Source organism: Euphorbia lathyris, chromosome 2, assembly GCF_963576675.1.
Source record: "Euphorbia lathyris chromosome 2, ddEupLath1.1, whole genome shotgun sequence".
Lineage (NCBI taxonomy): Eukaryota > Viridiplantae > Streptophyta > Magnoliopsida > Malpighiales > Euphorbiaceae > Euphorbia > Euphorbia lathyris.
This window is the reverse complement of record NC_088911.1, coordinates 27,473,100-27,496,734: the sequence shown is the minus strand read 5'-3', so window position 1 is coordinate 27,496,734 and position 23,635 is coordinate 27,473,100. Positions and strand designations below refer to the sequence as shown.

The 23,635-nt window shown below is 36.5% G+C and overlaps 3 protein-coding genes across 3 annotated transcripts; all 3 read right to left on the bottom strand.

Annotated features, from left to right (window-relative positions):
• Nucleotides 1–791: 791 nt before the first annotated feature.
• On the bottom strand, nucleotides 792–5,739 carry LOC136217552 (uncharacterized). The gene is made up of 5 exons (XM_066004125.1): nucleotides 3,276–5,739; nucleotides 2,506–3,152; nucleotides 1,973–2,182; nucleotides 1,436–1,662; nucleotides 792–1,310 (listed from the first exon to the last, which is right to left on the bottom strand). The coding sequence occupies exons 1-5, from the start codon at nucleotides 5,602–5,604 to the stop codon at nucleotides 1,268–1,270; spliced, it is 3,456 nt and encodes a 1,151-aa protein (XP_065860197.1). The 5' UTR covers nucleotides 5,605–5,739; the 3' UTR covers nucleotides 792–1,267.
• Nucleotides 5,740–15,716: 9,977 nt separating this feature from the next.
• Nucleotides 15,717–18,866, bottom strand: LOC136217551 (E3 ubiquitin-protein ligase SINAT3). The gene is made up of 3 exons (XM_066004124.1): nucleotides 18,220–18,866; nucleotides 16,704–17,090; nucleotides 15,717–16,205 (listed from the first exon to the last, which is right to left on the bottom strand). The coding sequence occupies exons 1-3, from the start codon at nucleotides 18,433–18,435 to the stop codon at nucleotides 15,843–15,845; spliced, it is 966 nt and encodes a 321-aa protein (XP_065860196.1). The 5' UTR covers nucleotides 18,436–18,866; the 3' UTR covers nucleotides 15,717–15,842.
• Nucleotides 18,867–19,846: 980 nt separating this feature from the next.
• Nucleotides 19,847–23,127, bottom strand: LOC136217550 (UV-stimulated scaffold protein A homolog). Its single transcript, XM_066004123.1, has 2 exons — nucleotides 22,805–23,127; nucleotides 19,847–22,234 (listed from the first exon to the last, which is right to left on the bottom strand). Exons 1-2 carry the CDS (start codon nucleotides 22,979–22,981, stop codon nucleotides 20,471–20,473), a joined length of 1,941 nt encoding a protein of 646 aa, XP_065860195.1. The 5' UTR covers nucleotides 22,982–23,127; the 3' UTR covers nucleotides 19,847–20,470.
• Between the last annotated feature and the right edge of the window lie 508 nt (nucleotides 23,128–23,635).

The following is a 23,635-nucleotide window of genomic DNA, read 5'->3' as shown; positions in this document are numbered from 1 at the left end:
ACCCTTACCCCTACCATTACCGTGGACTAGCTTATTTACCCGCAACCCTTGCATATTTGACACCACCCCCGGGTCCTGGGGTGGCGCGCCGCTTCGGGGCGACGACCTAGCAACCCTTGCACATTTATCACTACACCCGGGTCTAGGAAGTGCAGCGCGTCGCTGAGTAGGGAACGCCCCAACGGTATTTATAGTATGGTTCATGTCATAAGATGTGGCTAAGTTTTACGCTGGCCGCCACAAACCTACCGCAACCCTCCTCCTTTGTCCGGGCTTGGGACCGGCTGTAAAGGCCACCAAGTGACCCTCACAAACGGAGTTTACTCTATTAATATACAATTAATAATTTTTATCCAACCTAATAATTTATTCAATATTTATTTTAAATATCATGTAAAAATATTTATCCAACAAAAGAGGATCAATTGAGTGTTTGGAACTTATGAATAATATTGGTTAAATTGATTGAGAAATGTTTTGCATTGTGAAAGGATCTATATCCTTTCATTTTACAGTTTGATACAAAAGGATTTTTTTTCAATTAAAATTATTAAGTTTGAGATAAAATTGGTTTTTAAAGGATTTATTTAAAATATATAAAGAATAGTGGGTTGTCCTAAACAAAAAGAAAAGTAGGAAAAAGGGAAGAAATAGCAGCACATCCCAAATCTGGCGCGCATATTACACACGTCAGATTCGGCCATTGGAATGGTAGGCGTGCCACTACTCTCCTTCAAATCCCTTTTTAATCCCAAATAATGTAGCAGATACAAGTATACTCACAAAAGAGATAACAAACCAATTTTATATACAACATCTATAGTGGTTGTGTACTCCCAAAATTCTGAAAACATACACAATGTATAACCAGTAGAGTTGCTCTAATGCTACTCTTTTAGATGACTAAACAGACTACTGGAAGCACATATTAGCAAAAGCCACAACCCACAATTCATCATTTAATTAATTTATTTAAATAAATAAACACAATCGCCCTCAGGCAACCCCTATAAAAAGCACAAATCTCATAGAGAGTTTGATCCTGGATCAGGATTGAATTCTGGCGGCATCCTTTACTTTAAGCATGCAAGTCGGATGGAAAGTAGAGTTTCCAGGGGCGGACAGTTAACAGTTGAGTAACGCACAGAACCTGCCCTTGGGAGGTTCACAAGGGCTAGAAACAGCTGCTAATGAGGAGGGGGCCGTGTCACCAAAACTCGTACACGACCACTCGCTGTTAAGCCTCGGTGATTGGTGTATATCATATTCACTTTTTCTTAGGCTTCTTCAGAGTACGCTTTGATTTTTTTCTGAAATTAATAAAACAATTAAGTGTTTATTTTGCATGTAAAACAAATGAAATCAAACTGAGAACATCTTCGCCTTTTGGCTGTGGGCTTATGTTAGAGCTGCAAGAACAAACATAGTAACATACCTCTTAGTAGTAGCAGTTGGGCGGCCCTTGAAACCTAAAGCACCTTTCATCAGCGCACTCATGTCAACAGAACGCTCCTTCATGAGCATATCATGATACATCTTGCTCCCAATCTCACTGATTTGTTCCTCCACTTCTTCCAAGGTCTGGTCTACATTCACCTTTAACTCCCTTTTCCTCATTACTGTTACACCAAAACCATTTGCTTTCGCTTCCCGATACGCATCCTAGTGACATCAACAACATTTAGAGGAGGAAAAAAAGTATTCAAAATGGAGATAAATTTGCCCCTTCACCTCTCTATATTGTAATTAAAACAGAAACTTAGCATCCAATAATTAGATTACTTCAACCTAAAGAACAGAACACACATTTACTAAAAGAGCTCAAGTTTTCTAAACACAGGCAAATAAAGCATGGTTCTTGTTTATGAGTCAAACAAATGCCTCTCCTCGAAGCATGACATAGATTCCTGTCAGAACTCAATGATCTGCTGAAAATCTCAAAGTTAAGAATCAGATAAGCTTAAATCTTTACCTTAGGAGGCCTTGGAACAACAAAGGCTTGGCCATTTCCAAGCATATCCATATGGGATTGAATAATGCAACAAAGGTTTTTGCTATCACTGGCATCCTCAAAAGCAATCACATGACAAGGCTTTGGTTCTAGTTCAAGATCAGCAGCCATCTCTAAGGAATAAAATCCTACTTTATCCTCTCCGTTCTGCCTTGTATATAATTCGATGCACTGCAAATAACAACAATTTACTCAATAAATACTGAAATATACAAATGTCATTATTGATTTGAACCGCACAATACTAACTATTAAGCCATAAGACAATAATCACACACACCATTTGCACTATCTGAACGAAAGATGCATAAATAGAAAATAGAAATCTAAAGGTTTGCAAAAAGCAATAAAATGCCATGCCAGAGATTCATTTATGATATAAAAAGATCCGGCTTTAACATAATGCTTCTTCGATGTCTATGATAAGTACTCTTGACTGTAATTTGGAAGCTCTAGGTAAGTATAACTAAGAAGATGAATGAACAATTACATACCAGTACGTGTGGAAGATCTAACCACCACAAGTAATCTTCTCCTTTGTCTTCATCATACTCACGGTATTTACTAACTACAGCTTGTGGTCCAAACAATTCCATTTCTCTTTTTATCTTGTTAATTTTCTTCTCCACGAACTTCTTATTTCTCTCAGGCAGTTTAGTTATTAGATCGGCTGCCTCCTGTATTTCGTCTTCAGTAATCCATCTATCCAGATCTTTTCCCATATCCTTCATGACAGATTTGATTTCGGGGTCTTCCTCTGCATTATAAGATTCCACGAACCCACGGGACCATTTCTTTGTGTGTTGCCAAAACTCCTTGCCTGATTTTTTGCCAGCTCTAACAGAACCATCACTACTCTCTATAACTGTCTTGGAATCTTTAGGATCCTTGTTTTGTAAATTCTTCCTTAAAGCATTGTCTGACACGGAAGCCACATTATTCTTATCAAATGCGGATTCTGATGTTTCTGGAATCAAGTTTTGTTCATCTTTATTTGCAAGGTCCGAAGTACCAGCATGGCCAGTAAAAACTGCCTTGCGTTCTTCAAGGAAGTAGTTCAGGAACTCAGGTTTCTTTTCTAACACGGGCCCTTTCCAGCGTGGTATAAATTTCTCTGGTCGATCATACAAGCTTATGCCATCTGAAGGAAGAGAAGAAGAAAACACTCAGTGGATTTGTATCTCAGAATAGGCACAACTAAAATGATTAAGAATACTGGATAAATAAACAATAAATAAATTACATAATTATAAGCAACGATTACCTGCCCCATAATCAAGATTCTCAATGTTTGAATGGAGATATTCATGCACTTGAGATAGTTTTTCATTCTCTCTATCAACTTTCTTCTCAAGACCTTCAAAGAATTTAACTTTATCATCAGCATCCATGAGATAAAATGGATCCCTACCAGACAACTCATTATCTCGAACTTGAAAAACTATCTTTGCCAGATCATCATCTTTCAACCACTCGAGTTCACTATCTTCTTCATTATATTCAAAATGAGCTACATCAGTAACTGCATCTTCGTTTACTTTTTCTCTAGCAATCTTGTAATTGCCCCTAAATCCATCCCCAATCTTTTTTATTATGGGTTCAACTTCATGAAAATTTTTCTCTAACCATTTTTCTTTATCCACAGGGTGTCTTCTCTCTGTGCTTCTATCCGCATCACTACTCGAGAGCTTTTGGGCAATATGAAGATCATGAGCCTCATTTCCTTGCTCGGAATTATCGGAATCATCTTTCTTGGCTGAAACATATTCTTTTACCTTTGGGCTCAAATCCTCACAAATATCTGCAGCAGGTAAAGGATCCAAAATTCTGCCCAAAGCATCAGGTTCATACGCCGGTTTATCTGTACTTTGGCTTGTTTGACCATAAGATACTTTATCCCTAGGAGAACTCAGCACAGTGGCACTTTCTTGCACCGCATCAACTTGGGGCCCCTGGGTATGTTTGTTACCTTTCTTAGCAAGATATTGCCTTGCTTCTTTGACTGAACGAATAAGCCTTGGTTTCGTTGTAATAGATCTGTCATTAGGCATGGGAAGTTTACCATTAGGAGTAGCAGACAAAAGCTTAACTTCTCCATTCACCGTAGTTTGCCTACCTTCTGGTACATCTGAACTTGAAGTGCTGAGAGATTGCATAACAGTACTCTTTTCACATAACACCTCATGCAGATTTCCAGCATCATCAACTTCTGATCTACCTACAGACTTACCTAGCGTTTCATCCATATTTGTCCTCTTATCAGAATCTATATTTTCAATGTCACCTACAAAACTCACCACCTCCTCTGTGTTCTCTTTAAACTTTTCAATCTTGCTTGATGATGCTTCGTTCACAGGCTGTTTTTCTTCTCTATCTTTCTTACCTATTGATGCTTCTCCATTCTCAATCTCACGAGCTTCCCTTGCCATTGTTCTAATTATGTTAATTTTCTCATCAAAATTTGTACCACCGTTAGATTGGAAACTAGAAGAATCCTCCAGCATCATTTTATTCTTTGAAGCCTTTGCTTCAAGTATATTTTTCACTAGCTCTTGCTTGTCCAATTTGGGTTTTTCAGTTGACATCCCCGGAAGCTCATAAGGTTCTTGAATAACTTCCACAGTACCTTTCTCCGGAATCTCTCCCTCTTTTCTCGACTTAATCTTTCTCCTCATCATCTCCTTCTCTAATTCTGTTAACTTCTGCTCCTTATTTCCAAATGTAAACAATTTTGTCAGTGCCCAAATTGCAACAACACCACAAAAAATCATCTTTCCATATCCTGATACTACTGGGATAAATTCAGGCTGAAGAGCAATGTCACGAATTGCTTTCACGAAGCTAGAATCCCTAGAAACAACGAACTTTGCTACTGAGCTATTCCTTGGGATAATATTATCCCCTCTCTCCATCTCTCTAGCCAAACCCTTGGCATACAGGATTTTTGAATTAACTTCTGCTTGATCACCAAATTCTCCCTTCTCGACTAGGATCCTCCTCATTATTTCTTCCTCATGAACTAAAACACGCTTGACATTCCCTTTCAGATCATGAAAAACTGTAAATATATGACCAGAACCGACGCCCCAATATGCAGTCTCTTTATTGTACTGATCAACCCATTTCTCCAGCTTATTTGACAGAGCTGATTCCCCCACTTTGTTCAATTTTGTTTCCCATGAATTTGCACTTTGCGGTTCAACTAAGTCATAACTAGACTCACTCATTTCGAGGCTACCAGTATCCAAATTCTCGCGAATGCTAGTGTTATTACAAGTATCAACCTGAAGATTCGAATTCAAAAAATCAGAGAGACTATTATTTTGACGCACCTGATCATCAATGAGCTTTTTCCTCAGATAATTTCTACGGCTCGTGGTTCGTCCAAAATGAGCTGAAACATGCACATTTCTAGAGAGAGAGAACGATAAATGGACTGGAATTGAGGAGTTTCTGTAAAATTCATGACCGGGGATATGGAATTTGTACGGATATTTGATGTTACAAGAATCGATTGTGAATTTGGGTGCGATGAAAGAAAATCGTTGTCCAAATAGAGGGTTTTGGGAAAGTGAAGAATTGAGAAGCTCCATTGTTGAGGAGAAAAGGAAAAACCTAAACTTTGTTTGACTGAGAAGAGAGGTTTATGGATTGTGAAACCATTGGAATTGGCTATTGCTAAAACCCCTCCGGTCTATTTTTTCAAACAATCTTTATTTCTTCGGTAAATTTTTCCGTTCTACGATTTTGTGACTCTCATTTGACCAGGTCAACTTTACCGTTAATATAGAAAAATACATTTAATATTGGTCTTCAATTATACCCATAGTTACCGGACCTGTAAAAAAAAAACTAAAAAAAGACAAATGGTCAAAGTTAGAAATTCAACTGGGTTCAATTGGTATTAAATATATATATATATATATTATTTACATTTTAACTTATAAAAATTATATAAATAAAATTAAAAATATTAAATTTTTTTTTTTTGAAGTAAAAAATATATTATATTAAATTTCTAAATCCAAATAATGAATTAAAAATTCAATTATATAAAAATTAAAAATATAAAATATAAAATAAATATTTGTTTAAATAATTACGATCATTATTAACATAACATAACTTAGGTACGGGCTCCTCCTTTACTGCAGAGCTCTGGGGGATCTTGTCTGGCATTAAACTCGCCATTCGCATGGGTGTTAAAAGACTTTCGGTGGAGTCTGACAATTTGGAGGCTATCAACAGGATTTCGGATAGACATGCTGTTTGTCTTAAGAGTCAGAATCTCATTAAAGCCATCTTGAGGCTTCGTCCTGCCTTCGATTCTCTTACCTTCTCCCATATTTATAGGGAGCAAAACCGCGTGGCGGATCGCTTGGCAGCTGCTGGGCATGGGGGGATGTTAGGTGTTTCTACCCTTTCCGTTCCTCCTTCTTTTCTGTTACCTTCTCTTCTTGAGGATAGGATTGGGGTCAGTCTTCCTAGACTGATCCCGGGTTAGGTTTTTGTTTGTTTGTTTTTTTTCTTCCCTTCTTACCAAAAAAAAAAAAACATAACATAACATATAAATATAATAAAATGGCAAAAAGCATCATTAACTCTTTGATTTTTCATTTTTTAGTTCATTAAACCATTGATCTTTTATTTGGATACATTAAGTCTCTGATTATCTATTTTTTTTGTGGAAAAATTACAAAACTGGGTCAAATGGGAGACCCATTTACATATTTAACCCATTTACTAATCTTACTACATATCTAGACTGGTTTTGTGTGACTTTCTCATAATACCCCCAACCTTCCCACTTCCACCACTTCTTGGTTATGCGAATCGCCGCTCCCCCTATCCCTTGGTTATGCGAAAAGTTGTTCCTGCATTAATGATTTCAAGACTTTTGATCTTCCTTTCTTCCTTTAAATTGCACGAAATCTGCACCATTTAGTCAAAATCACAATGAATTTCTCTTGTTCATCTCTTCATCTCTTAATTCTGCAACTTCCCAACCCTAGAAAACGAAGCCATGGTTTTTCATCTTCCTGTTCGTTGCTTGGTTTCTTTTTTCTTGTTACCATCAAAGAAATGGTTTTTCTACGTTATTTCCTTCGTTCTTTCCATGTTATCATATTGTTATTGTCGCTTTTCGGGGTGAAAGGGACGAAAAATGTAAGTATCTGGTTTTTTTTTCTGCGTTTTTTCATGAATTCACTTCGCAATCGATGGTTTCACGAAGCTTTGCGAAGAGAACGAGCCTGGAAAGTGACGATCTACTTCGTTAATCGTTGATTTCGCGAAGATATGCGAAGAGAAAGCGTCTGAAACGTATGGATCTACCTCGCGAAACGATTTGATAATGTTATGATTTGAATGTTGTTATTGTGGCAATCTTGTTGTAAATTTTGATAATGTTATGATTTGAATGTTGTTATTGTAGCAATCTTCTTGTAAATTTTGATAATGTTATGATTTTAATGTTAGAATCCGTTGTTGTTTGCCATTTTTTGTTATATACCACTTCGCGAAATAGCTTCAAGTCATATCCAGCATTCGCATATGCGAACTAAATTCATCAAGCAAAACAAACTTCAGCTTCGCAGGAACTAAATTCATTAAGTAAATCCAAACATCAGCTTCGCAAGCTTCGCATATGGTCGAATATGCGAAGTCAGACGGGATAGAGCGAGCCGCGCGTAAATATTGAGGGTATTATGGGAAAGTTACACAAAATCAGTCTAGATATGTAGTAAGATTAGTAAATGGGTTAAATATGTAAATGGGCCTCCCATTTGACCCAGTTTTGTAATTTTCCCTTTTTTTTGTTTCATTAAGCCCTTAATGATCAAATTAGTAAGTTATGAACATCTAATTCTGTTAAAAATACGTTATTAACTTTATCTGCATTTGAAATTATAAAACAAATATATTTTTTATAGTTTGAATTAAAGTTTGTACAGTTTTCTTTTTTTTTTTTGGTAAGAAGGGAAGAAAAAAAAACAAACAAACAAAAACCTAACCCGGGATCAGTCTAGGAAGACTGACCCCAATCCTATCCTCAAGAAGAGAAGGTAACAGAAAAGAAGGAGGAACGGAAAGGGTAGAAACACCTAATATCCCCCCATGCCCAGCAGCTGCCAAGCGATCCGCCACGCGGTTTTGCTCCTTATAAATATGGGAGAAGGTAAGAGAATCGAAGGCAGGACGAAGCCTCAAGATGGCTTTAATGAGATTCTAACTCTTAAGACAAACAGCCTGTCTATCCGAAATCCTGTTGATAGCCTCCAAATTGTCAGACTCCACCGAAAGTCTTTTAACACCCATGAAAGTTTGTACAGTTTTCTAATAGTAATATTACACATCCAAAACTGCTTTCAAACAGTGAAAAAAATATAAATTTTGAATGCATGTGCAATGAAAAACAGTATGTTAACCAAATTTTATGTTCAAACTTACTTTTTTGGACAACAATGGCTTAATGAGACAAAAAATAAATGATCAGAAACTTAATGTATCTAAATAAAAAATCAAGGGTTTAATGAACCAAAAAATAAAAGATCAGAGACTTAATAATTGTCTAATAAAATAGATATTATACCATTCTTTTAGAATTTTAAATTTTATTTTATGAAATATTTAAATATTTCATAAAAAAAATTTATATAACATTTATAAAAATATAAAAAAAGTTAATAATAAATGATAGTCTAAATATTTAGTTTTTATAATGTTTATATATTAAACATAAGTTAATAAGTGTCCTAGTGGTTAAACACATATTCTTTATTCAAAGTCCTATATTTGAGTCCTCAGACTTAAACTAATAACTTATCACTCAACTTTAAGCAAATTCAATTTTGAGGAATATATTTCGAATAAAATTTATAATAGGTTAAAATCGTATTTTAATTCCATTAAGTCACATTTTGAATATAATTCGATATTTTTAGTGATTTATACCGAAATATGATAAATTAGCCTTAATGACACAATTTTCTCCTAATAAATTATTTTCGAGATAATACCGTATATTTTGAATAATTTACGAATTATTAGACCTCGCCATGGGTCGATGAGCCCGCCCGCCCAGTCCGAGCTCAGGCCAATTTAGCCGGGTCTGGACACATAAAATTAGTGTCAGGCCCGGCCCGGTCCAAGCCCGAATAAGCCCGCCTAGAAAATGGGCGAGCTTGGGCTATATAAATACCCGTCGGGCCTAGCCCGGCCCGACCCGTTATCTATATATATATTTATAAATTTAATATTTATTTAAATACCTCATATATATACTCTCTAACTCTATCTATTTTTTATTGTTATGTTGTAATTTTATTTTGAATTTAACTATTAGTTTATTATAATTTTCTAAGACTTATTAACTATTATGTTTATTATTTTTTATTAAAAAAATGAGTATTTTATTTTAATTAAATATTTTTTAATATAGATATGGGCTTGGGCAGGCGGGCTTGGGATTCCTTTTTTAGGCCCGAGCCTGCCCGAGCCCGAGCCCGACTCTAATTAGTGTGGGCTTGGGCTTACCAGGTTTAATCACATGCCCGACAGGCCCCGCCCATGCCGAGGTCTACGAATTATTCAAATTTCGAGTAAAATTTATTAAAAACATACAAATTGGTCCGGATAAAAATGGGTATATACAGCTACCCCCCTTTGTATATCTCCATTGAAAATGGAGTATACAAAGTAGATCGAGATACACATTTTGACGAGTTTATTATACAACAAAATTAAAAAAGCTTAGAAATGAGTGTTTTCGGTCTTTCCGCTCCTGTTTGATTTTTTTTGGATTGTGTGTACCTGAAACGCTTGAAGTGTTTAGGAATGACTTTGACCGACCATTCTCCGGGTTTGGATGGATGTTGTGACTATCTTGTTCTTCTAGTCGAACTACTAAGACAACCACATGTTGCTTCGAGCCATTTTCATAAGTGCGCCCTGCTGCTTAGACGCTTCAACTGCACCCTGCTACTTAGATGCGGTGACTTCCTGCCATGACAGCCACGTCTCATTGCAAAGGTGTTTTGAGTGTTTAGAGCGGCTCCCCGCATCTGGTATGAGTTTTTAGAGTAGCTCCCCGCAAAAGGTGTGAGTTTTATGAGCGGCTCCTCGCAACTAGTTTGAGCTTTTTAGAGCGGCTCCCTGCAAGATGTGTATTTGATGTAGGTAGTGTTAATCTTTTACTGATTTTTTTTAATCTGAATTGATTCTGTTGGGGATTCTCTGGATTTTTCTTCTTTTTTTTATTTAGCTTATGTGACAATGGCCCTGAAGGTCGTGCAATGTGGGATAAGTTGAGTGACAGATGCACACTCTGTTCTTGTTAAGTTGAGCTTGAGAACATTCACTCTTCACTTTGAATGGCTCTGAGACTGGGCCTTCTCTAGTTTTGAATGATTTGAGACTGTTCATTCTACAATTTTGAATGACTCTGAGACTGAGCATTCTCCAGTTTGAACGACTTTTAGACTGGGCATTCTCCATTTTTGAATGATTTGAGACTGTTCATTCTATAGTTTTGAATGGCTCTGAGACTGGGCATTCTCCAGTTTGAACGGCTTTGAGACTGGGCCTTCTCCAGGTTTGAATGACTTGAGAATGTTCATTCTACATTTTTGAATGGCTCTAAGACTGGGCATTCTCCAGTTTGAACGACTTTGAGACTGGGCATTCTCTAGTTTTAAATGACTTGAGACTGTTCATTCTACAGTTTTGAATTGCTTTGAGACTGGGCCTTCTTTGGTTTTGAATGACTTGAGACTGTTCATTCTATAGTTTGAATGGCTTTGGGACTGAGCCTTTTCTAGTTTTATTGAGTGATGATGGCTCTCCGATTGATTTGACTGAGTGACGGCTCCCCGTATCATTTTGAAGATGAGTTCTACTTGTGATTACCTGTCATGGTTTCTTGTATTCCTGCAAAAACTCGACATCTATGCACGACAAAATGGATGGATCGTATGTATTCTTTGGGAATTATTTTTTTCTCTGTATTTGAAAAGAAGATTTGAGATTTTTATATGAGAAACATGAGTTTTCTCTTTTTGGATTTTTATGATTTTTTTTCTTTTTATGCATGATTGACTGCTCATGTGATGCAAATTTGAATATCTGAAATGCTTCTGATGAATGAATGAATAAAAGAGCTCACTTGATAAGGGGAGCTATTTCTGAACAGTTTAGACATTGAAGGTCTGAATATTACTTCATGTGAAGCATTTGATGGATATTGGAATGATAATTTTCAAGGGAGGAGTATGACGAATGACAGATTCGAAACGACATACAATTAAATTTATGAACACAAAATTCTTATGATTGTTTTCCTATGTTTAATTGTGTCTAAATCACCTTACTTTTCATCCAAATTCATATTTGAGACCTTACTATGGGTTAGTACCTTTCGAGATTGTAGGCTTGACAACCTTACGACTACTTACGGATCCTTAGTTTTTTTAGTTTAGGCTCAACCATTTCCTAAAATGGTTGAAAAGGTTGATTATCGCCAGAAGGAGATTGATGAGATTAGACTTAGACTAGTGTAATTTGCTTACATAAAACTAAAAACTTTAAGACACGTCTCATTGAATCAATGTTATCGCGCTCCATTTCATTCCCAATTGTTGGAAAAAGACATTCTAAAAATTTGTCTTACATTAAAATAGCGGTAAGAGAAGAGTTAATTTAGAAACAAAAATAAACTTTAATTGTTGACCTAGACATTAAGAAAGACTATTAGGACAATACTTGCTTAATAATAACTCCCGTGAATTTGTCACTCGGTCTTCACTAGATTGTTACTTGATACTAATGGTACATTTGCCCCTAATCTGGATAGTAGACTTCTCAATGCTTACTCGAGACTTGACACCTCTCAATAACACATAACAAATATACACATTTTATAAGCACACTACCGGCTACACGATCGCTCTTTCAGAAGTTTCTTCCTGCTCCAACAAGATATTAAGTTAATGTTTAGCTTCAAGATAACAAGGAACAGAATTCAGATTAATTTTGTCACACAGTCGGGAATCGTTAACTTGATTCTCTTTCCTTTCTCAGTGAACCTCCTTAGATAAATATGTCCCCATTGTTCCATATTTGCCACACATGCAGCGATGTTGGAAGTCAAGGATAAACTAGAGTTGCCCATCCAATGCGCCTTAATCATCCCAACGAAGCCAGTTTCATGAATCTAGGCTATCTCAATTCGAAATCTAAGCTTTCTCCCCACTATATTTTATTAATGAGATCCAAAAGAATTAGAGAATGATCCAAGTATGAAGATGTCAAATTATGCAAGTTTTAGTGTGATAATAAAGGAATAATAAATCTCTATGTTATTGCATAATAAATCGTGTTACATCTGCACATATTTATAGTAAAAGTTATACATAGTTATTTTAGGAATACAGAGTCCTAAACGGATTCGACAACACAGTCCTAAATGGACTAGGAAAGCAATCCTAGACAGATTCGGTTTAGGGTAAACAATCCTATAAACAATCCTAAATCGAATCTGTCTTATATCCTTATTACCCCCCCTTAAGCTGAACAGGATGGTCACGAACTGTCAGCTTGTCTCTAAGCAACTGAAATCATCCTCTAGCAAGTGGTTTGGTGAAAATGTCCGTTGTTTGATCTTTCGTGGAGATGTATCGAACCACCAAAGCTTGTGATCGAACTTTGTCTCTAACGAAGTAAAAATCAATCTCCAAATGCTTCGTAGAATTATGAAAGACGAGATTGGCAGACAGATAAATTGCACTGATATTATCACACCACAACACCGGTGCTTTAGGAATAGGAAAGCCAATCTCTCGAAGTAGCATTTGAAGCCAAGTGAGTTCAGATGTACTAGAAGCAAGAGCCTGATACTCTACTTCAGTACGTAGAGGACCGAGAGACAATACTCTATTTTCGAGAAGACCAAGAAATCAAATACAAATCAAGAAACACTGCATATCCTCTTGTGGACCGTTGATCATCACGATCTCCGCCCCAATCAGCATCAAAGTAACAATGTAACTGATGTATTGAGCCTTTTGTAAACCGAATACCAAAACAAGTCATACCTTTCAAATATCGCAAAATACGTTTAACTACACTCCAATGAGTGTTAGAAGGAGCATGCATAAATTAAAATACACGGTTAACTGAGAAAGAGATACCTGGCCGAGTGAATGTCAAATATTGCAAACTTCCTACAATACTGCAATAGAGATATGAATCTGGAAAGGAGTCCGTAGAATCGGCTTATAAATGCTCCGAAGGATTAGCCGAACTTGAGATCAATTTGCAATCAACCATATTAGCCTTTTTGAGAATATTCTAAACATATTTGAATTGATGTAACCATAAACCATCTGAATTCCTGGTCACCTCTAAACCCAAAAAATAATGCAATGACCCCAGATTCCGAATAGCAAAATTAAGCTCAAGAAACTTGGTCAATTGTGTGACCAAACCAGAATCATTCCCAGTCACCAACAGATCATCCACATAGATCAGACAATATACACGCACCTTGCCTGAGAGATAGAAATAAAGTGAAGTGTCGGTTTTGGATCCCTGAAAACCAAATTCCAAAAGCTTGGAAGTAGGCTTCTCATGCCATATAGAGGCGATTGCTTCAATCCATACAAAGATTTGTGCAATTTGCACACCAATTATGGATTAGCCGGATCCACAAAGATAGGGGGCTGCACCATATACACATCTTCATGCAAATCACCATGTAAAAATGCATTAGACACATCAAGCTAAGTAATATCCCAATCGTAAGTCACTCCCAAAGAAAGGATAAGCCGAATAGTGGTAGGCTTAACCACCGGACTAAAAGTATCAGAATAATCAATCCCGAGTCGCTGATGAAAACCTTTTGCGACTAGACGAGCTTTATGTCGTTCTATTGCCCTGTTTGCATCGGTTTTAGTCTTAAACAACTACCGATTATCAATAAGATTGGCCCTCGGAGGAAGAGGAACAAGACTCCATGTACCATTAGTGCATGATCTTCACCCACAACTTTTCTACAACATTCATGCTTAGATGCTTGTAAAAATGTAGTGGGATCAGCCTCGATTTTATGGACAAGCATCTTAGGTTTTGAAAATGCCACCTTTGGCTCTAGTGGTCATTGGATGAGTGTTGATAACAGTGTGTGGCGGAGCACTTATTGCACTCGAATTATCTAAGGAATCGGTCACCGGAGAGGCAGCCTCGAATCGCATAGGAGACCTAGTGGGGGACGTTGAATTCACGGAGACAGGAGTATCAGGCTGCAAATTAGATGTCGTTTATGAAGGCAGATTTGGAGACCGATAAGAGGATGTAGGGGCAGAGTCAATGTGAACTGAAGATTGCCGTGGAGTTCCTGGGATCGATTCAGCATTGGGAAATATCAATGGATAAGTAACCTGTGGTGCAGCCAAAATAAGCGTGGGATCATGGACACGTTGGGCACATTTATTGAGATCATCAAATGGAAAATCCTGCTCATAAAAAATAATATGACGTGAGATGTATAATTTAGAAGACACAGGATCAAAACAGCGAAAACCCTTGTGTAATTTACTATAACCCATAAAGAATCCAACCGGTTAAAACTTGTGAATGCACGATCAAACGTCTCTCTAACCTATAAGCTCGAGACCCGAATCTTATCCCATGTAAATTCATTACCTGACATTGCATAATTCGAAAATTCCATTTTATAAATTAAAAAAAAATTTAATTTTTTTTACTAATATTAAGAGTATTTTTAATCTTTATTCCTGATTTTATACAATCTCATGCAAATATGAAATCTTGGTTTTCAATTTCTCTTTTCTGATAAAACAATACTCACTACTAGATTTTTCTAGGGCCTTGTCCATGTCCATGTCCATACTTTCTGAGACCACAAAAGCTCCATAACTTCATAAAATATTATTCGATTCAGGTTTTGTATTCAATGATATTTTTCAATGGTGACAGATCGAAATCAAAGATTAAATTCAATAATAGTTTTTTTTTTTTTTTCAATTTCTAATTGAAATAAATATCAAGCTTATGACTTTAAAAGCTACAGTAAAATAAATTTCAATACGAAATAATCTTTTTGTGATTACATCCAAAGATTCCAAGCCTTCTATTACAATTTGAATCCAGAATTAGCTGATAAGAATTTGAATCCAGAATTAGCTGATAAAGAGAGGTAATTCGATATCTGTGAGTGCTTAAAACTCCATAACACGAATAACTCAAGCTCCCTAAATCCGTCTCTGATCCTAAATGCCACACACATGAACTCATCAAGTAGGTATTCACATCACATGCCTCTTCATTAAGCAATTTCCCTATTTGCATCACTCTCTTTGCCTCTAAGAAAATGATCAATGCATTCTTCGACCACTTTGCAAGATTTAGGATGATTAGTTGAAAATGTCAATGTGCATCGAATTACTAAATTTTTTGGTAATGAAAAGTTTAGGTAAGGGTAGACCTACGCAATCCCAAGGTCAGGACAAACCACAGACCTCGATGGAGATTTAAAGTGGGATTTACAGATCACCTAACAATAAGGGCTAAATTTTGATGGAGTGGAAAGTCGAACCTCAAACCTGATAAGCTGAGATCCAAATTGACGAATTACTAAATGAAAGCTACTGCTAACAAAGATAAATTCACAGCACAGCACAGGCAGATATGAAAAAATTCGTCAGGTTCATTATTCACAATGTATAAAAGCTTAGCCTTCCAACATTCATTACATCAGATTCTCATATTACAAAAGATGCAGCACAAGGGAAGATAAAGAAAGAAAGAGAAACACCTAACTGCAGAGGTTCGGTATGCATGCACCGCCTTCTGGGTTTTGTTGTTCTTTCCATATACGTCCTGTCACCCGAAGCTTTAGCTCTTTCCTATCCCCTCCGGAGAAGAAAAGTGCCATGTTTCTCTGTATAATCAGCCCATCATGGCTATCCCTAACCTTCCTGTGGCTATCTCTAATGCTTCTTGGGGTCCCTTCCCATATCAGCTTCCGCCCATTTCCACCGACTTCCAAGCTATAGCTGTAACTACGAGCTTCTGTCTCATCGCCCATAAAACGCAGGAATGCCATATAAACAGGTGCCATACCTAGCTGGAAAGCTTCAAAATGGAGACAGAAGTATTGGCCAAAACAGTGGAAAACCTATCATCCAAAATGATCACAAGGATGGATAAGTACTTGCTTAGAAACAGCATCCAAGTGCGGGACTCAGAGGATTCCCATATACTCATATAACAAAGGAAGATACTCTTTACAATTTCCTTTCATTTTCAGTATATTGATGACATAGAGTTAGTTCTTCATTACAACCATTTTGACCAATCGACCAACAGACTGCAGAAAAAAAAACGTGCTATATAAAGATTCACACGAGGACTACTTCTTCAATTACTTCAAGATGCAATTTGTTATATGACGCAAAAAACGCAGAATCAGGTGAAAACTAATATAATAAAACACTAAATGCGAGTGGGCAAATCGTGTTATGGAACACTATTATAAAATCAAGCAAACCATAAGAAGCATGTTTTAATCATTTAGGGACATCTAAAATTGACCATTTCATCCATTCCAATCAAAAGTGTATTAGATAAGATCGTTTCTCCTTAAAAGTAATTCTGAACAAGAACATATACTTACAGTTAACATCCATGTTGCATTTTCTACTTCACGAGGATTAGACTTGACATAACGATGGTTGAAAGTGCATCCGGAATGCATGTCTACTTTGTGATCATCCCTTAGATGAGCAACTAGAAACGGGATATCCCCAACAATGGCACACTCAGATCCAGCATATGGACAATTGTATGGCCTAAAGTTACACAGGGTCTCGTGTTTAAGTTTACTGTAGTATGGGAAAATCTCCGGGCATCCAAGTGCCATGTATCTGCAAGGAAGTTCAAGTGATTCAGCTACTTTTTCCAATGCCAGACATCTAATGTCACCAAGCTCTTGTCTACAGGTGGGACACCGGTTATGCACCCTTGTTTTACAAGTCGAACAAAGTGTATGTCCATTGTGGCACTGCAGAAAAAAAACGATTTGCTTTACACCTTTGCAAATATCTTCCGAATAACACAATGAAATCTGAACAGCAAATTACAAACAATGAATGTCAAATAATTAAACCTGCTAGATAGCTAGTCCTAAGCAAGGGCATCTAAGCTATTGTACTCTATAGTCTATAGATTGAAGATAATTAGAGAACTTCCGACATTTTTCTCATCCAAATCCCACAGAAATCACTAGACTCTTACACCAACTCTATGCTCTTTTAGTTCGTCATATTCATGCCTCAAATAAAACTTTGATTCACGTTTTACAATCATTCCAATGTTAATATAATAACCAGCACGTTCTGAGATCTCTAACTAGTTGTTCCCGGAGTTTTCAGATGAAAAACATATGACAACAAGTCATACCCTTTTGAGACCACCTCTAATTAATCTTCAGATGAAAACATATGACTACAACAGAAAATTTACCAAAATGTCATAATTATCAACACCAGTATTCACACATCAATAATTCCGGCTGCCTACGCGAATAGAAGGCCCCTAAGACACTTCCTACTTGCTATCAAGAAGAAATGAAAAATATATTTATGGTGAATAACAATCAGTCTGAACAAAAATTTCTATTCTTTGGATGATTACTGATTGTTTTGATCAGTTGAGCATTACCAAATATAACAGGAAGAAGATCAATCAGAAAAAACATGATTCCCACTCCTTATTTATTACCCTGAGCAAGATAGATCTTATGGTTGTAACACGAGGCTAAGCTGAGAATAGATACTAGCACCAAAAACTCCACTACTTCCTTACAAGTTATGATAAGACAAAAGTATTTATACACCATAACTATCACATCCCACCAATTCTAAAGCACTAAAATATGGCTATTCAAAGAACCCTAACTTTAAATGCATCATTATCAAACAATTGATCAACAAAGGAATTTTCTTGAGTTCATTTCTAGGCACTTAAATCCAAAAATAAACTAAGAAACAAAAAAGATTAACGAACTTCCACAACAAAGAACAAAATTTAACATCCAAATATATCCCCCCAGAAAAAGAAGAAGAAGCAAAGAAATAGATCCAGAAGAATTAGGAACCCACCCACCAATAAAATTGGAACAGAGGACAAACCTGATGAATCGGAGGGTACATAGAATTGGTACAAACAGGGCATTCAAGCAGTTCATGAACACTGATAGATTGAATTCCGGAGGGCACAGTGTTACTGTTGTTAATGATGTTGATTTGAGGCTTCGGAACTGAAGGGAATGGATGGTGGTGCTGATGGATCTCATCCTCGTCTGTCAAATCTGAGGATGGAACACCATCAATGCTATCTAACTCCATTCAACAAACAAAAAGGAAAAAAGGAGGCAACTTTTTCCAAAATTAGGCTTATTCTCTCATGGGTAATCAAAATTCAGTTTTCTCCATTCTTGGAATCGAGACAGAGCAGAAGGAAACGCATCAAACACAAAGGGTAAGTGAAAAATAAGAGAGGGGAGGGGAAATTCAGAAAGAAAAGAGAGGGGACAGAAAGTAGAAAGAAAGAGGGAGTGATCGGAATCTGTGTGGGGGAGAATTAGAGTGTGAAAAGGAGGTGGCTTTCTTGATAGGTGAAGGAGAAAGAAAAATCAAGGTCGACATTTACAGGAATGAGTTGATCAACATCAAATGGTGGATGGATTGAGTGATTTCCGCGAGAGACAGAGAGAAGAGGGAAGGGTTTGCTTTGCTTGCTCTTGCAAAGATATTAGATTAGATTAGATTAGGTGGCATTACATTACATAACATAACATTAAGGTAACTGTGATTCAGTTAAATAATTGCATTTTTTTCTATTTCTTTTCTTAACTTTCTGCCGACTGCCGGTGGTTATCTGTTACTTCCTGTTATTTTAAAATAAAGCCTGGACCAATTTCACATTTTAATTTTAGGGTTATAAACATGTTTACAATAAAAGAATAAGACTGGAATTTGCCTTTATTGTTTTGTGAAAAATATATCTATCTCATATTCTAATTTACGATGAAAGAATATGGACCCGTTTGGTTACTTGTTGTTCCCGTTTGCTACAACTTTGCCTTTTAAAGTGAAAAGGCAAATAGAAGGTGAAAAGTAGGTAACCAAACACCTCTAAGATTTTTGAACTTTTTTTCCTTATCGACTAAATTTACTAAATTTGAAAAAATGGAAATTTTACCAACCACATGTACCGATCTGCGAATATAGAAAACACGGGATGCTAATTCTTTTCAAATATTGAGAATAGTAAAAATTGTATATGTATTCTCCAAACTTGAACTTTGATATGCAACTAATTGATAGGTGCAAGTGACCTTATACATTTAATAAAAATGAATAAAATAAAGATTCATTGGAATTTTGCTATATACTCTCCCACATGTTCCTCTTGATTCTTAAATGCAAATATTAAATGGCAATAGACAGGGGTTATTTGTAAAGGGTAATAGTGCCTTTTTCTGGTTGGAAAGTGGATTTGGAGACGATAATGGCATAAAAAGATGGCTTAGTTTCAACGTTACTTCAAAATGAAAGATCTGTTTTATTTTATTAGAGTAATGCAATAGGATTCTAATGTCATTTTCACTTTTCTTTTTGTCCTGTTTTACAAGGAATGTTACCTACTCTGAGGCTTCTTATCATCCATTGTGTATCTAATCTCAACTGTTTACAACCCCCTTATTTCAGTCTTCTGCCCCAGAAAATACTCAAATCACATTAAGAAAGACACAACTGGAAATGTGATATACAATCTTTTATTTATTTCCAACTTCTTGATTCGTGTAACGCAACCAGGAAACCGACCACTAGTTACAAAGCAAACATAAGGTATCGAGAGGGCTAAAATTAGGCTTATTAATATAGCCTAATAACCCGATTCACTTCCTAAAATTTAAAGATATCTAATCAGCCTTTGAACTCGCCTAAATTTACTAGCTTAAAGTGAATTATTGCTATTGGCCTCCTCAACTTGTTTAAAGTAACCTATTGAACCCTTTGACTTGCTTCAAGTTTTAGGAACTTCAAAATCACGTAGGACTTGGGATCAATCATGTCACTTTAAGCAAGTTAAGTAAGTAAAACATCTCTAAAGCTCAGGGGTGAATCGGATTATTTGGCTAAGTATCACATAAGCCTTAAAATTATGCTACAAAAATGCTTCAAAAGAAAAACGAAAACAACAGTTCTCATGTTTCTCCAACTGAAATACCCCCAGCGAGGAACGAGTGTAGCAGAGTTGCAGAAATATTCACAGCAAATTCGTCCTCTGCACTGCGAGCTACCTTATATGCCATATCAAACTCAAACGGTTTAACCAAATTATGTTACCATAAAAAGAATAGAATGAGAAAGCCATCTACCATTGATTTGGAAAGGCTTCTCTATATGTTGCATCCTCGCCCAATGTAAGCTTCCTTACTGTTCCATCTCTTGCCTTGGTATTCAAAAGTCTCTTTGCTAACCTATCTTTTGTGGTTTCTTTCTTGCGCAACATTGATGCAAGGCTTTCCTTTTTGTTTCTTGATGAGGATCTTCCCCCAGTTATTGTCTCCAAATCATCCCCAATGAATGCAGAATTCGAGGTTGAAGCAATTGCAGCAGTCCTTAGTACTGCGTCATTATGTTCTTTAATCTTGGCAAGCTTAGCTCGCTTTTGCGACTTCTTATCCAATTTTCTTTTCATAGTTTCCTCATCATCTCTATCCCGAATATTCTTCACTGCTTGTTTTGCTAATTGCTCTACTAAATCAGAATCGAAAGTTGTATCACCTATTGAAGTGTTCTGGTTGATAGGATTTCCTTCATCATCTCGCGCTATGATGGGTCCATGAAAGGGGCAAACTTTCAGATCTCTTCTTTGACAGAGTCCACCTTTGCGCAACCGAGCATGGCATGGTCTTATTTCTGCTTTCGCTTCTTCGTACAGAGTTGCGGTAAGGTTTAGCTCAGCAATTTTCTCTGCTGGAATAACAGCATCAGGGTCTACTCTACCCCAGTGACTTTCAAGCTCCAAGCCCCTCTGGTTGGCCATAAAATCCCGATTTGAACCCCAATTATCCAGGAAAGATCCCCATTTTACAACTGGAGCTTCGGCTAAGAGCTTGCTTCGAGTTGGGCTTGAATCAGTTTCACCTTGTTCACCACGTAGTGAACCATCACGCTTGGCCTTTCCTTTACTGCTTTCAGGAGCTTCACTATTTACTTGTCTAGAACTTGAAGCCATGGCAACATTATCATTTAGCTTATTGGGTGCATTAGAACTCTTATTTTCAGCCGGTTGAATTTTACCCTCCTCCCAAAAATCTTCTTCCTCGTCTTCTTCATGCTTGGTGGTGTCTGTAAGAGTACAACCTGATTCTACACATTTCTTCTTCACAGATTGGATTTGATTTTGGATACCAATGAACTCTTTCAAAATGGAATCTCTAAGTCTGTTATCAGCTAGGTCAACTCGGATAAGGACAGAGATCCACTCTTGAACCGAAACCAGATGCTTTGTCACAAGAAGTTTGTAGAGCTCCCTCAATGCATCAAAAACAACTTTATTCTCAATAGTTTCATGAATCTTTTCACCCTCTTTCAGGGAATCTAGACGGATCTGCATGAGTTCGGAAGAACGAAACTCCACAAAATCTTCATCGTCTAAAGGAACCGGTGGCAAAGTTTCCTTTTCAGCATGAACAATTTCTAAACACTCTCCAATCTCATCTATTGTGGACTGTATTTCTTCCTTTATTGAAGATAAATTATCTCTCAGCATATTAAACTTGTTTTGTAAAATCTCCTTTGACCTCATCTCTCTTTCTCTTCTCTGCTGCTGAGCACGTGCTGCATTTGCCTGGATGTCTGGAAACTGGAATCGGAGAGTGTTTTTAAGGTAGTCAAAACCTAATCTGATCTGTCTATAATGAACCCCAAATGAACAATTCCACTTCTCTAAGAATTCAATGGCCTTTTTCCGTAGAACAGAAGCAATGGCTGCGGGATCAGGAAGCGGCAAATTTCCTCTGAATCCAACACTCAAAGTCAATAGCTGATCCAAGTTACCAACAAGAAGGGTCCTAAAAAGTTTTGATCGCATAAAAAGTTCATCAATTATGAGTAGCGTTAGATACCTGACCTGCAAAAAATCATAGTCCAAGCACTTAGGGTATGCTTTGCAAATAAAAGTAGCTCATGATACCATGATGGATGACAAAAGGACCCAAAATCCAAGTACGTTAACAAGAACCCATTTCCAAATAAGAGCAACAGTTAAATTATCTCAACCTAACAATGGAAACCAATTGGAGTCATTCTGAACTGAAGAGGAAATTATAATCTCTACTGAAACGGAAAATGAAGGCAACAGTATAAGGGTTTGATATGCAAGTATTTTCAAGGGCATTTTTACTGAAAACTCAGAATATTGCAATACAGAAAACGAAATTAAGCTAGCATGGGAAAGCATCATTCTAATTTCAGTGTTTGTTATATATATATATATGTGTTCCACATTTCCTATTAGTCACTGGAATGAAGGATATTGAAATCAGAATCAATCCGTATTGGCAATCTTAAAGAAGAGAATAAATGAACCCAAAGATAATCCTGGATTTTTTAACACTTCAACACCAAATTTCGGTTCTCTTTGGCAAAATTTCATTGGAGTAGTAGCGGCAAAATCACAAACAAGGTCAGAATTCCATACCTGAGAGTGGTCACGTTTCATGAGATCCATTAGGGTTTGGGCGGCGAGTCGGAGCTCAGAGTCGGAATTCCGAACAACGGATTTGATAGCTTTGAGTAGGCGAGGGTCAACCTCAGGCGCGGTGGAATCGGTGGCTTTCTCTATCAATGCCCTCACCTTGCCTCTATCATCTTCCATGTTATCTTTGTTCCGATTGACGCAAAAGAGGATGAAGAAGATGAAATTTTTGAAAAGACTTTGTATTTATATATCCTTTTTCCAATCTCATATGAATCTTGCTTGATTGTATAGGGAAGAGAGGGTCAATCTCGCTAGTAAGTCGTACCTCAAAGACAGACGAAACAATATTTGGATAATTGGATGTTTATATTTTTGTTGGGCTTCAAAGGCCCATATATAATGAAGCAATCCAATTGGAAAAGTAAAGGGTCAAATAACTACAAAAATTACAACTAAATCATATCATCAAATTTAATTTTTAATATGTCATTATTCTTTATACATTATGATTTTACATTATAATTTAAAAATTCTAAACTCTAATCATAATTCATAAATCATAATTCATAAATCATAAACCCTAAAAATATATTTTAAATTTCTAATTTATAAATTTTAATTCTTAAAATATTTTAAAAGTACTGATTTTACTAATTTGACATAATCTAAAATTATGACTTCACATAGTTGTAAATAGTTTTTAATAGATGAATTTATTTATAATTTTCCCAAAAGTAAACGGGATAGATATAGGAAATGGATCGAGAGACCCATCCCGTGAGATTTCTTTTAATTTTAAATGTTAAATAAAAAATAAAGGACAAAACAAAC

Coding starts and splice junctions, on each gene's coding strand:
- LOC136217552 (XM_066004125.1), bottom strand. CDS start 5,604: ATGGAGCTTCTCAATTCTTCACTTTCCCAAAACCCTCTATTTGGACAA. Junction 3,153..3,275: donor GAATCTTGATTATGGGGCAG/GTAATCGTTGCT, acceptor CTCTTCCTTCAG/ATGGCATAAGCTTGTATGAT. Junction 1,663..1,972: donor TTGTTCCAAGGCCTCCTAAG/GTAAAGATTTAA, acceptor TGATGTCACTAG/GATGCGTATCGGGAAGCGAA.
- LOC136217551 (XM_066004124.1), bottom strand. CDS start 18,435: ATGGAGTTAGATAGCATTGATGGTGTTCCATCCTCAGATTTGACAGAC. Junction 17,091..18,219: donor TGTACCCTCCGATTCATCAG/GTTTGTCCTCTG, acceptor TTTTTTCTGCAG/TGCCACAATGGACATACACT. Junction 16,206..16,703: donor ATGCAACATGGATGTTAACT/GTAAGTATATGT, acceptor TTTGGATGATAG/GTTTTCCACTGTTTTGGCCA.
- LOC136217550 (XM_066004123.1), bottom strand. CDS start 22,981: ATGGAAGATGATAGAGGCAAGGTGAGGGCATTGATAGAGAAAGCCACC. Junction 22,235..22,804: donor TGAAACGTGACCACTCTCAG/GTATGGAATTCT, acceptor GATTTTTTGCAG/GTCAGGTATCTAACGCTACT.